A 12,470-nucleotide genomic window follows, 5' to 3' on the forward strand; every position below is an offset into this window, starting at 1 on the left:
ACACTTCTATAACTTCAGACTAGCTCAACCAGTTTGCACTGAAGTTTCTGTACTTACTGAATAATAAGCCTTAGTATGTGATAAGCCTGAGATTTTAAGGGGTCAATTGCAATATGAATTGCAAGCTGCATTCTTGAAGAGAAAGAGAAGCTTTGAAAAATGATTAGCACATTAATGTAAATAGCATTATAGCACAAAACAGCACCAACAGTAACACTTGTGACAATTTAGTAACTTTATACAACTCCATGTACTGTAAATGCACTTATCTTCCAGTTCAACAGATTCAACAGATGACATTACAGAAAAGAAAAAAGGAGAGAAATGCAAAACCATGCACATTATGCAATATAACGATAGTACATCTTATTCATCAATACATAAACAAGGAGAGGGAAAAAGTTTAAGCAGATTAATGAAAGTATTGTGAAAATGAGATGCTTATTCTGCCAGTAGAGAAAGAACTGTTCATCTCCTTTTTCTCATTTTTGTCAACATATACAGTACATTTAAAGTTTAGATGCACTTATTGGAGCACAGCCTAAACAAGGCAACTAAATGCCAGTGCATTTTGCACTTTGTACAAAATATGGGGGCCAAGAATATATGGTCTATATGGTCAATGGTCAACTATATGGTCAATAGTTTCACTGGTGGACATTTCTTCAATGTACATTTGCACTGTTCTGATCTGTAAACACAAGGTGTTTTGACTTTTGGCTAATATCAGTTTAAATGCACATCATTCTCACCAGGGTTTTTTGCTTGTTTGGTTTTTCTTTTTAATCAAAAAGCAGACTTCCTGCCCAAATGCCCTAGTAATGCAGCTATTCCCAGACAATTTGGCACATTTCTATAAACACAGACCCTGCGGTCAAACGCAACAGTCCTCACAGAGTCCTGTTTTAGCAGAACACGCGAATCGAATATCCAAATGATTCATGGTTTACATTTTTCATTAGGCTATACTTAGCCTAATGAATATAATTAGGAACAATATCATTGCTGTCATAGCAAAGCATCATAGCTCCAAAACGGCAACTTAACAGGAAGCAAGAAGTATTCCAAATGAGATTTTGTTGGATTTGGCGTCTTCTAATTTCTATATCCAATGAAAGGAGAGGTTGATATGATTCAGCCATGATATGATTCACCTATTTCCTTCACTGCATCTATGCAGAAGACCACACTAAAGCAGTTCATTTGATTTGTTACGGTAACTTACCTTTTTTGACCATATAAGGCTGCTAAAGAATGAACGAATGCCGATGAACTCATGAGCTAGTTTAGGCCACTGCATTTAAAAGCCAGTTCTGGCAGCATGAACAATGTTATAATTAGTGCATGACCAATTTAGCAGACAGAGATCTGTGCTCTGCCCACTTTGCTGACATCAACATAATGGAAAGTATGGGGTACGTAGGAAACACTGACGTAAATATGAACTGAAATTCATTTTATATGGATACAACACCAGATGGTTTTACCTTTGATTGACTTAATCTGCAGAAACATCTTAAACAAAAATCTCTTGAGCATCGATGCATCTATTCGACTGCATCCTGTGTCCTCAAAGACAACTCTTTACATAATTTCCTGTCATTCACAGGCTGCAGGAGACAGAGTTCATGTGGGCTTTGGTCCAGGTCTAAGTGCTGATGGGAACGGAGTTCCATATTCCTCTCATGCTCCACTGGCCACTTTACTTGGCCTTGGTCTTCTCATCGTAAGTCCCTGCATTCTTGTAGGCTGCTACGTAGCCTGTGTTCTCCACTACCTCCTCTCGCCCGCTCTTTCCTTTGCCTTTCCCGCTCTCGTCGAAGCGCTCCTTGTGGGAGCCTGTGTACTTGGAAGTGTCTGTTAGCCTATCCACCGCTTTGGTCTTCGCCACTTTCTAGAAAGGAATCAAAACGCAGAACGCCTTTAAAATTAGAATTGGGGAAAGATTAAATGTGCACAATTTTAGCTCAAATGCAGTCACTCAGTTCAGACATGTTAAGTCTCTGAAGTCTGCTTCTTCAGCTTTGCACTGGAGACCATACGGAAAACTGATATATGGCCATAAATGGATGTATTTCAAAGCAGATCAAGCACATATTCTTAAATATATGTACATATGTGTTGTGTCAAATATCAAACACTGGACATATGCATAATATATTGATTACAGGTTGCTTAGATTACAGTGTGCATGGATAAGAGCGTAATTATGTATGTATTATAATCATTTTCACTTCATTAGGAACAAAGAAGATACATAAAAACCTTACATTATATAACATGAAGCTAGCATATATGAGTAATATGTGGCAGCCACATACAAATGTTTCCTATCATATATTGTTAAATGTGTGTGTTACACATAAATGTTTATATATATTTCCCATTTTTGAAAATGGCCCATTATATGTGTCACATATATGTCTATAAGTAATTAATATACACTGGCTGTAATCCATGTATACTAAGGTATGTCATATTTTTGTAAATCCACATATTGCCATATATTAGAATTCCATGCGGGAGCAATGGAAGGCTGTAGCCATCTGTTAGTATTGTGCTAAATGCATGCCTAAATCTTCACTCCTTCGTCTCAAACCGTGTCAAGTCGTTAAGCAATCTCAAACAGGCTTGCTTATGTGGTTTCTGGCACTGTATGACACACTGTTATCCATAGAAACAAACAAAGCTAAAACAGTGGCAGCAGCTATCTGCAAGCCTGCATTTTCCCCATATCTTTGTTAGCACAATGCTAATTGGTGATTGGAAGCTTGCATTATTTACATTAGCCACTTCGTTCCAGCACAAAGCCATAGAAGCAGAATTCAGGCACCAAACGTCTGCAGTGTTATCAGCTACAATTTGGCTAAGGGGATAATTGTGTACCCTTGATTTTTGGCTGAACTATCATGCAATGACAAAGCCAAGTATAACATACTAAAAGATTGGCATGCACTATAGATGTTGAAGAATAAAAAACATAAACAGACTCAGGACTAAATGTGTTAAGTGGCATTCTTTTACTGGCCTGTGTGAAATCAATCTTGGCTAGCAGTGCATGTTTTACTGTGTGGCCTGCCCAAGCAAGTCCAGGTGTGTAGATTACATGCCAAATGTGGGCTAAGAGGACACCACGCTGAAAAAGAACTCTTCTTGAACTCTTGCTGTTTAAGCTACATGACAGTGACACAGGCCACTCACTCATCACTTTGCACACACAGTTGTGAAAAATGACATCATCCAACTCTCTACTGCCCCCCGGTGTCAAACAATATTATAGAAGTTGTAAACTGAATGTGAATATTACAGTTTTCTGTATTTATTGAAGCAGAATCGATATATTTAACACCAGTTATCATTATGAATGCTGCATAATATACACGTTTAATTGTTTTTGTTAAGCAGGGCATTTTGATTCTACTTCCGTTCACTGAGTTTTCCTGTTGGGACCACCTTTCTACAGGATTATTGCATTTTGGCTGACTTCCAGGGTCAGATTTCTGTGACAACAATAGTTTGCCAGAGGTCAAGGTACAGCTGTGATAATATGGATGATGTCATATAAGGTTCCTGCGGTTTGAGTGGTAGCTGTTGAGAATGAGGGAACAGAGTAGAGTACAATAGGATCTCTGATCCTGTGTGGAGGATTGGCCTCAGTTCCTTCTAAAATTCCTTCTCTACACCATTTTTCCTCAGTCTTGTTTATACCACTCCATATTTGACATGGTTTCTGATTATGGTTTAGCAAATTTGATCTTCAAATAGTCTTAAATTTGTGTCTAGGAACATGTCCTACAGAGCTACACAGTAAGATATTGTAGAGCTACACATACAGTAACAGTGTGAAAAGCAATGCCAAGAATCACTTCTGCTTCCCCAAAGATCAATTTTTCAAAGAACCATTTTTGTAAATGAAGTGCAAAATTTTAAGAATCTACACATAATGTGAAGGGGTTAAAACACCTTTCACTATATATAACATTGATGCTTCACATTGCACATCTGAAAGTTTCCTTTGGCATCCAGAAGTGGTTCTTCAATAGCATCATTACAAAGAACCTATTTGGACCTTCATTTTTAACCATGTATGTTCTTGTACAGTGCATGGCTCAGAGGAACATTTCTCACCGTTACACCAACGTTGGTGGGTTCTTTGCCCTCAATCAGCTTGTAGATGGACTGCAGTGCTTCTTCCTTGCTTTGGCCTTTGAACTTCTTTGGGGCCAACTCTTCCAGAGCCTTCTGGAACTCCTCATAAGTCATGACCCGAGATGACTTTGCTCTGAATTCCAACGTGTAACAGGTAGTGTTTTAATTTATATATAGCTGCAAACATCTAACTAAAATGTTTTACAGAGTTATCATAAAAATATATCACTGTTGTCAGAATAAAACCTCACATCTCCAAAATGGTAACTTTACAGGAGAAAGAAAAAACATACTTTACTTTCAATTTTCAATGGAACCAAATGTTTTTTCAAGTCATTTTGGGTTGTTTCTTTTAGTCCATTCATCATGAAATTTACATACAATCTAAGGAGCAACAGGCATTTTCAAATTATGTCAAAAACTGAAAAAAGTCAAAAATGGAGATACAAGGTTTTCTTCCGACAACAGCAATATACAAAATATAAATATGTATTTAATATTCCTTTATGTAGGGCCATGTCAATTATACATCATGGTATCTGAATTCAGTAGCTGGGTCGTTCTTCCATTGCAATGGCAAACTGTGTCCTACAGATTTGAAGCTTAAAATAAGAATAAAATTCAGAACTGTCTGTGTTATTCTTTTGTCTGTGTATTCTTTGCTTTATTCTTTAACCAACGAACAAAAAACGTGGATAATTCTTCTTTTTGATTTTATTGTTTTTAATAACTTTTTAATTTCCTCTTCAGAGGAAGAAAGACTGAAAAGTCCTCGCTTAGTGACATACTAACACCATCATGTGTTGCAAACTGATTGCATCAGGGGTGTTACTCATGAAACATTATTTAAGTTCAAAACTAAAATAAAATTGCAATATGAATTTACATACATTATGAGTTTAAAACTAAAAGTGAAAACTGATAAAAGTGTATTTAAGAAAAGCCTAGAGTTATATAATGTTGTCAGTGGTGGTGCAGTCAGTGGTGTTACAACTTTACCAGTGTTGTTAAATGAAACAGACAAAGTCAACTCACTTGACTTTAGTGAAGACAATATCCACATCCGTGCTTGTGATGTTTTTGCCATCAATGACTTTGCAGTCTTTGCAGAGTTTAGCCCAGTTTTTACCATTCATCTCTTTCCCCGAGGCTTTGGTGTCGCCATGGACAGCAAACCTCTTAAAAGCATTCAGCAACTCATCCACATCAGTGCTCTCTGCCATCTTAGCTATCCTGCAGAGGAAAAAGAGAGGAAAATGCAGAATTATAATGTACTGTATGAAATTTATATATGGTTCATAATCATAATGATAATAATAATCACTACTAGGTTTCATAAAGGGTCTGCAAATATTATATTGGTATCATTAAACAGGTGGCATTACTGAAGATAATGGAAGTAACAAATGGAAAGGGTCGTCATGCAGGCTCAGACATTTACTTCAGTAAATGCTTGTAAACTCAGGGTTAATTAAAAGCTGTCATTAGCTGGTCTGGATCTAAACTGGTGGTGTGAAGTCTTTCAAGCGCAGAACTTTTTTTAATAGGGGATACAAATACAGAAAGTTTAATTTAGGAAATTCCAAAGACTTGAACATGTTTATGTCCCCATATAAACATAGAACAAGCTACGGCATTGTGAGGTTTATATCACAACACACTGTGCTGTCATGACACAGTAATAAAATATGTATTTATCTATTTATTTATTTATTCATTTATTTATTATAAATGATAAATGATTAATTTCAACTTATATAGGAGACTTACTAGTCTCAGTAACTACAGCTGCATGCCACGGTTTAGGCACCCTGATCAGATTGCATGTTTTGTTGGTTTCCTAAGTGAAAATAAGTTGACAAACCCTCTACACAGAACACACGTCTACACATTTTAATGCAATTACTGTTAGTTTGCTGTCGTTGTTTTGAAATAAATAGAAATAAATATGGCATATTTAAATTTGTTTCCTGTAGAGTTTATTTTCACTTATTTTCACTAAATGTAATTTGACCAGGGGTGTGCAAACTTTTACATGAATTATTCAGTACCTACTATAAGACTAATACATAGCCTAATATATTTCCCTACGAAAGAAAAGAATTTAAAGGAGATTTTTTTTTTTCATTTCTGCATAAGAAAGTCAGTGGGCCTCATTCACCAACTACAGAGCCCCGCTGGTGACATCCTGCATCAATAAAAATAATGCATGGCCACGACTTAGTAAGGCATGGGAACGAGATGATTACGTTGTGGCCACGACTTACTAAAGCATGGGAACGAGATCCTAGTGCGTGGCCATGTCTTAGTAAGCCGTGATCTCGTTCCCATGGGGTAATAAGGCGTGTCCACGCATTATTTTTATTTATTCAGGATATCACCAGCGGGGCTCCGTAACCAACTGTCAGTGTTCAGAGGACGCATTTTTAATGTATTTCTCATTAAATTCTGACATTCACCAGTGATTTCTAATTTGGGATTTGTTCTTAGATAAGAACAGAATCTACACACACTCAAGAGCACACAGTTAACAATTCAGCAGTTTAAGAACACGCCATGAAACTGATGTACACCTTTTCTTACAATCTTTCTCAAGAATAGATTTAAGGAAAAAAACTGGGCAGATATTGGTGAATGAGTGTAGAGTGTGTAGGTTTCTCTACATTACACCACTTCACATCAAGCCATTCAGAATGAGTTTGTTTACATCTCAATGACGTAATTGTGCACACATTTTGAGTAATCAGTGGAATTCCCCTTCAGGGAGGTTAAGTAGAGACTTTTTGCCCTCTAGGCCTGAGTAAGGTTTTGAGAAGACCAGCTGAAATCTTTCACAACACTGTAGCAACACATCGCTGGACTTCAGGCCTTTACCCAAAAACGTTGTGTGCTTCAAAAATTTCACACTGTCCGTTTTGAGAAAGAGCCAAAAGTAGCACATTAGGGGGAGTGGAAGAGCTGAAGAGCTGACATAGAGATTAAGAGGCAGTGCTGTTTATACACTGCTGACAGGAGAGGCCTTTTAATGAAGGAGTTCATCAGATTAAATGAGTTAGAGTGTCTTAGATTCTCTCTCTCTTACTCAGTATCTTGTGTATACTTTTCCTCTCTGTAAATGTGTTATACTCTGATCTTTTGCTGGCCCTATCCTCTCTCTCTCTTTTGTTTTGTTCTTTTGTGTCAGTGTGTGTGTGTGTGTGTGTGTGTGGGGGGGGGGGGGGGGGGGGGGTGGGGGGGGGGTGCGCGCGCTATTTAGCTGAGAGGTGTGACCTCACTCTGCCTGGTGCCTCACAGACAAACCAGCTTACTGTAAAGCAATGCTTTAGCACTGAAAGCACAAACACACTAGCATCAGTGTGACATTAACTGTGGTTACCATAAGCATCTATTCTAGCTCTCAGGTCTACTTCATCAACATCATCATCAGTCATTTGCCTATGATACCTGCACTGAGAAATGTAGTAAAAAGGTTCCATATAAACCCTGTGGTGTAATCACCTCACTGTGTAACAGTGTGTCGAGTTCTGAAGCTAACACTCAGTTAAGTGACACTGCGCTTTGGAAAGTGTTATATAAATAAAATGTATTCTTATTTGTTCTTAATGTTCTTATTATCTATGCCACAGCACTATGGATGAAAGCTTAAAGCCACTTTCAAACCATCAGTGACCACCTCTATGTGATCATTCATTTTGATTGTCTATGTATTTTACCCCTTTGCTGTGTTTTGTAGAGGCCTGTTCCCAGCAAGCAGAGGAGGACAAATCATCCATTTTTCTTTTCTTTTCTTTTTCCTGCTTCTTATTGTCTAACTAGTTTCTCACATTACTGATTTATCATCCAAAAATAATTAATTCTTTTCTTTAAATATTGACTTATTTTCTCAAATATAAACTGACTTTATATCTAAAAATATTGACTCATCTTAGCAAAATACTGACTTTATATCTCAATAAGCCATTAATTTGACATAGTAAGTCAAGATAAATCAATATTTTAAGAATATACATCATTATTTTGACATTGGAAGTCCACACTTTCAGACAACAAGTAATTATTTCGAGATACTAGTCAAAATTATGACCTATTACTATCAGATTTAGAGAAGGAGAAAATAAATGTATAGGGGATTTTTTTCTCGTCTACCTGGCAAGAACAGGCTTCCATAGTGTTGTCTTAGCAAGGTCTTGATGTAGTTTCATGTGCCTTTCTGAGTCAGTCTCACTCTTACTCTTTCTGTTCTTAGTACTTGTGTGTATATATTTTTTCAAACAATTTTTTTTTAATATTTTCACTTATTTCGCTGCCTTATGAAAGTGGATTATCATATATCTAATCTCCTCAGAAATATCACCTGAAAAAGGAACACCATGGCAAGGTCTTGATGTAGTTTAATTTGCCTTTCTGAGCCAGTTTCACTCAGTCTTCTTGATTTTAGTACTTAGTCCTGTTTCATAACATTTTGTAGCCATCTTCCATGTTTTGGTCTTGTTTTCTCTGGACTTTATTTTTTGATTGATCTCCTGGTTTTGACTCTTTGAGCCTGTTGCTGATGTGGTATTCTGATCTTGAATTACTCTGCCAAGAAGAGCCCTTTCAGCACAGCATGTATTATGCACTTGTCTTGCGTCTCTGCCACACCAACATTACAATGCAATTTAAAATTACTCAAGAGCTTCATATGAATATAATATTTATGTAAAATTCCAGAATGTGAATGATGTGAGAAGTGGGAAAAGCTAGGACTGTAGAAAGAGGGGAGGTGTGAGGAGGTATGTGGATGGTGTGATGGGCCTGAAGGATTGTATTATTGTGGAATCTTTCAGATGGATGTCAGAGGTTTGGCAGGGAGAGCTCTACACAGAGCTGATGAGCGGACAATGACAGTGGGTGGGCTTGGCCTGAATTCAACTAGCAGCCTCCAAAACCATCTGTAGTTTGTTTTTAGCACTAAAACACAAACACATGCATGCAGACGCTCACACACTCAAACTAACACGTGCAGATCCACACATATGCACATACACATATGCAGACAGCCACATAGAGATGGAATGATGAGGCTAATTATCATGTGATGTATGAGTGGTCTGGGAACTGCTGGGGACCTGTTTAAAACTGTACAAGTAGAAAACGCATTTAACAGAAAATTACACAAAAGCCTCAGCAACTAAACATAATATCAAACACACCACCAAAGGTCAGTCTTAGAAGTTGGTTGCATTTTCTTTCTTATCCTTTCAGATTCATAGTGTTGTCTTCTCACAGTGGAAGGAGGGACGGAAACACTTGTGGACTTTTTCAGACCTTAAGAGCGGAGCTTGATTTTTCCTCTCTCTCCAAGATAAAAGCTTTTAGTGCTGTTTATCTGATGCAAGGTCGCATGGTTGTTGGGGGTCCCATTTATTCTAAATATTTTATTTTTAGAAAACTTTTTCACTTACTTTCCTTCCTTGTGAACGTTGATTATCATATGTCTAATCTCCTCAGAAATATCACCTGAAAAAGGAGTGCTTTGTACTTAATGGCCAGAAATTTAAATAAATAAAAGGTGGTCTCTGGCTTTGGCACAGTAGCGTAACAGACCACTACCCTGTGTTTGAGTGTGTTAGTGTGTGTGTTCAAGAAACGCTTGCTTCTTAAACACAGCGAGGCAACGGAATAAAGACATCATTGTGTGTGAACCTCACCCTGAATACCACATACACACATGCACACATGCACACATGCACACATGCACACTGTCCACTTCTGAAGAGATTCTCTCACTCTGACTACTGCTTGTCCAGCCTCAGGAAGTATCCATAGAAACCATTACATAAACCTGGGAAACACCTATCTACACACACACACACACACACACACACACACCTTACATAAGCATAGCATTATACACTAAAACTGCCCGATATGATATCACAAGTATAAGAAAAAATACTTTCTCCTGCATTTCTTTGATTTGGTGCTGTAGTTGCAGTTTTACACCCATTTTATGAGAATTTTCGGTTATTTTAGTCATTTCTTGACTACTACTTGTCTACTTTTCCTGCAGCTTGGTGACCTTCTGAGACTTTATTTGATTGATCTAAATCTCTCTGATAAAGAGAAACATTCCCTATCATTTAACTGCATGAGCTCACTGAACTAGGCAATTGTGGTTTAATATGAATGAGCTGGAACTGTGCTATTCTATTGCGGAGGTATAATTGCACTTAATTACAACCTGATCCACTTCAGTGCTCCACGTTTGTCATTACCCACTACAGTCATGACATCAATCTTTGGCATTTGATGCCTCTTGGGAAATATCATCTGCCCTTTTGATGTATTTATTAAACAGGCTTAGACTGAGTGCTATTGTGTTGCAATGATAGTATCGTATTACTTTGCCAAGGAAAGACGTCTCAGTGCTGTCTTAAAAAAGGGGTACAGTTTTATCCCCCAAGGTACAAACCGTGTAAATGTACCATGAAAGGTGCAAAAATGGTCCAAATGATGTGCCATAAACATAGTTACGCTGCGTTGACTCTCCCTAGAACTAAAGGTACCAAAGACCCCATTGACAACGTTTATACCCTGAAAAGTACAGTGTAGCACTTTTTTTCTGAAAGTGTTTAAACGCATTTCAGTGCAGTTCAATGCAAGCAATACTTCAGTCTAAATATGGTCTGGCCTGTAATAAAATATGGTCTTATAAAATGATTCCTTCTTCAGGATTCTTGGTTGCAAGCCTGTGCATAAAATGCTGAACATGAATCTGTTCAGTAAAGTATATTGCAATATAATAACACTATGTTCATGATATGATTCCTATGCATTAATGTGCAATTAAAGTGCAGCATTAGAAACAGCAAATATGATTTTTTTTCTAAAACTATTTTTAAGTATTTTTACTTAAGTCAATTTTACTTAAGTCAATTTGCTATATCCAATGCAACTGGCCAATCTTGACCAATTTGCCACTGGAAATTCTTCTTAGCCTAGGCTTAGGCTTGCTCTGGGTCTGGGAAACTGGCTGAATATGATAAATATGATGTCTGGTTTCCCAAAACATTCAGTTGTTTTGCAATGACATATATTGGCTTGCAATATACATGCACAAATCTCTCATCTTGCTCATGACCTCTGCATCATGGAATGCAAAAGAAAGAGCTTTGCCACAGTGTTAGTAATAATATTAGTAATAAAGAAGGGATATTGAAAGCTTTATATACTTACAATGCAGGCAATATGCAGGATGTGTGAGAGACATGAAAGAATACAGCAAGCTGTCGACCTGCACACGGAGTGTGAAGCTATGTTGCAGCGCTGTGTGCAGGTGCGTGTGTGTACTGGAATAATAACGGTTACGGAGCTCTTACCTGTGCCTCCCTGCTCCTTCCTGCACGGCTACTCCGCACACACATACACACACATGCACTCTCACACACAGCCAGAAAAGCGTTCTATATACAGTGCTTTGGTCTGCTGCACCACCTGCTCTATTTCTTTCTCTCTCTCTCTCTCTCTCTGTCCTGTTACTCTCTTCTCATTTGAGCTTTAAAGGGCTGAGGGCTTGTTATCATCTGTTTATGCCTGTATCCATAGAGACATCCTGTTTAACATCAAGGGAGGGCAATAAAAAGAGAGAGAGAAAGAGAGAGAGTGTGAGAGAGAGACTCCTTGAGCCATAGTGACCAGGGTCATTTATCAGCTGGGCTGAAATAGTATCTTATGTTTAACTAGAAAGGATGGTTAGAGTAAGTAGTTTAGACACTACAAGTGTGTGTGTCTGTGTGTGTGTGTGAAAAAAAAAACCCTGTATTAAATGTGCTTTAATATTGGTAATCCCCTCTACTAAATTATAAGCAAAGCATTTCACAGCCCTTGTATGCTGACTTATATTCTACTGGTTTCTGGCTAAGTCCAGTTTGTTTAGCTGGTTGTCTCTTGCTGCCAAACAAAACCCTCCTTTGGGCAATGACAGATTTAGAATGCGATATAGGCTTTTCTTTAGAATCTGACCAAATGGGCTGCAGATCAAATGTTATTTTATAAAAATGATCTAAAGTATTCTTTTCTGTGTTAAAGCAAAAGAAAAGCCACAGCCTAAAGCAAGTACTCTGTAAAAATAATTTAGTGTTTTAACTTGGACCTGGAGTTGAGTTGAACCTCAAATAATAAATTAACAGAATGTAAAACACAGATTATTGTTCTGTTAACTTGGTATTTGGGGCTCAATGAACTGGAAAACATATATTTGAAAAAATATATGCCCATTTTAAATTTGATGCCAGCAACACATTCCAAAAAAAGTTCAGACAGGGGCAACAAAAGGCTGG

The 12,470-nt window shown here is 37.6% G+C and overlaps 1 protein-coding gene across 2 annotated transcripts; it reads right to left on the reverse strand.

Moving 5' to 3' along the window:
- Positions 1-211: 211 nt before the first annotated feature.
- tppp3 (tubulin polymerization-promoting protein family member 3) lies at positions 212-11,657 on the reverse strand. Of its 2 annotated transcripts, none has more exons than XM_017706146.2 (4): positions 11,511-11,657; positions 5,185-5,382; positions 4,129-4,282; positions 212-1,894 (listed from the first exon to the last, which is right to left on the reverse strand). In XM_017706146.2, exons 2-4 carry the CDS (start codon positions 5,370-5,372, stop codon positions 1,703-1,705), a joined length of 534 nt encoding a protein of 177 aa, XP_017561635.1. In that variant the 5' UTR covers positions 5,373-5,382; positions 11,511-11,657; the 3' UTR covers positions 212-1,702. The 2 variants fall into 2 exon arrangements, with proteins under 2 accessions (XP_017561635.1, XP_017561633.1); XM_017706144.2 differs by lacking the exon at positions 11,511-11,657 and adding an exon at positions 11,368-11,487.
- Positions 11,658-12,470: the final 813 nt, after the last annotated feature.

This window comes from Pygocentrus nattereri, chromosome 25, assembly GCF_015220715.1.
Source record: "Pygocentrus nattereri isolate fPygNat1 chromosome 25, fPygNat1.pri, whole genome shotgun sequence".
Lineage (NCBI taxonomy): Eukaryota > Metazoa > Chordata > Actinopteri > Characiformes > Serrasalmidae > Pygocentrus > Pygocentrus nattereri.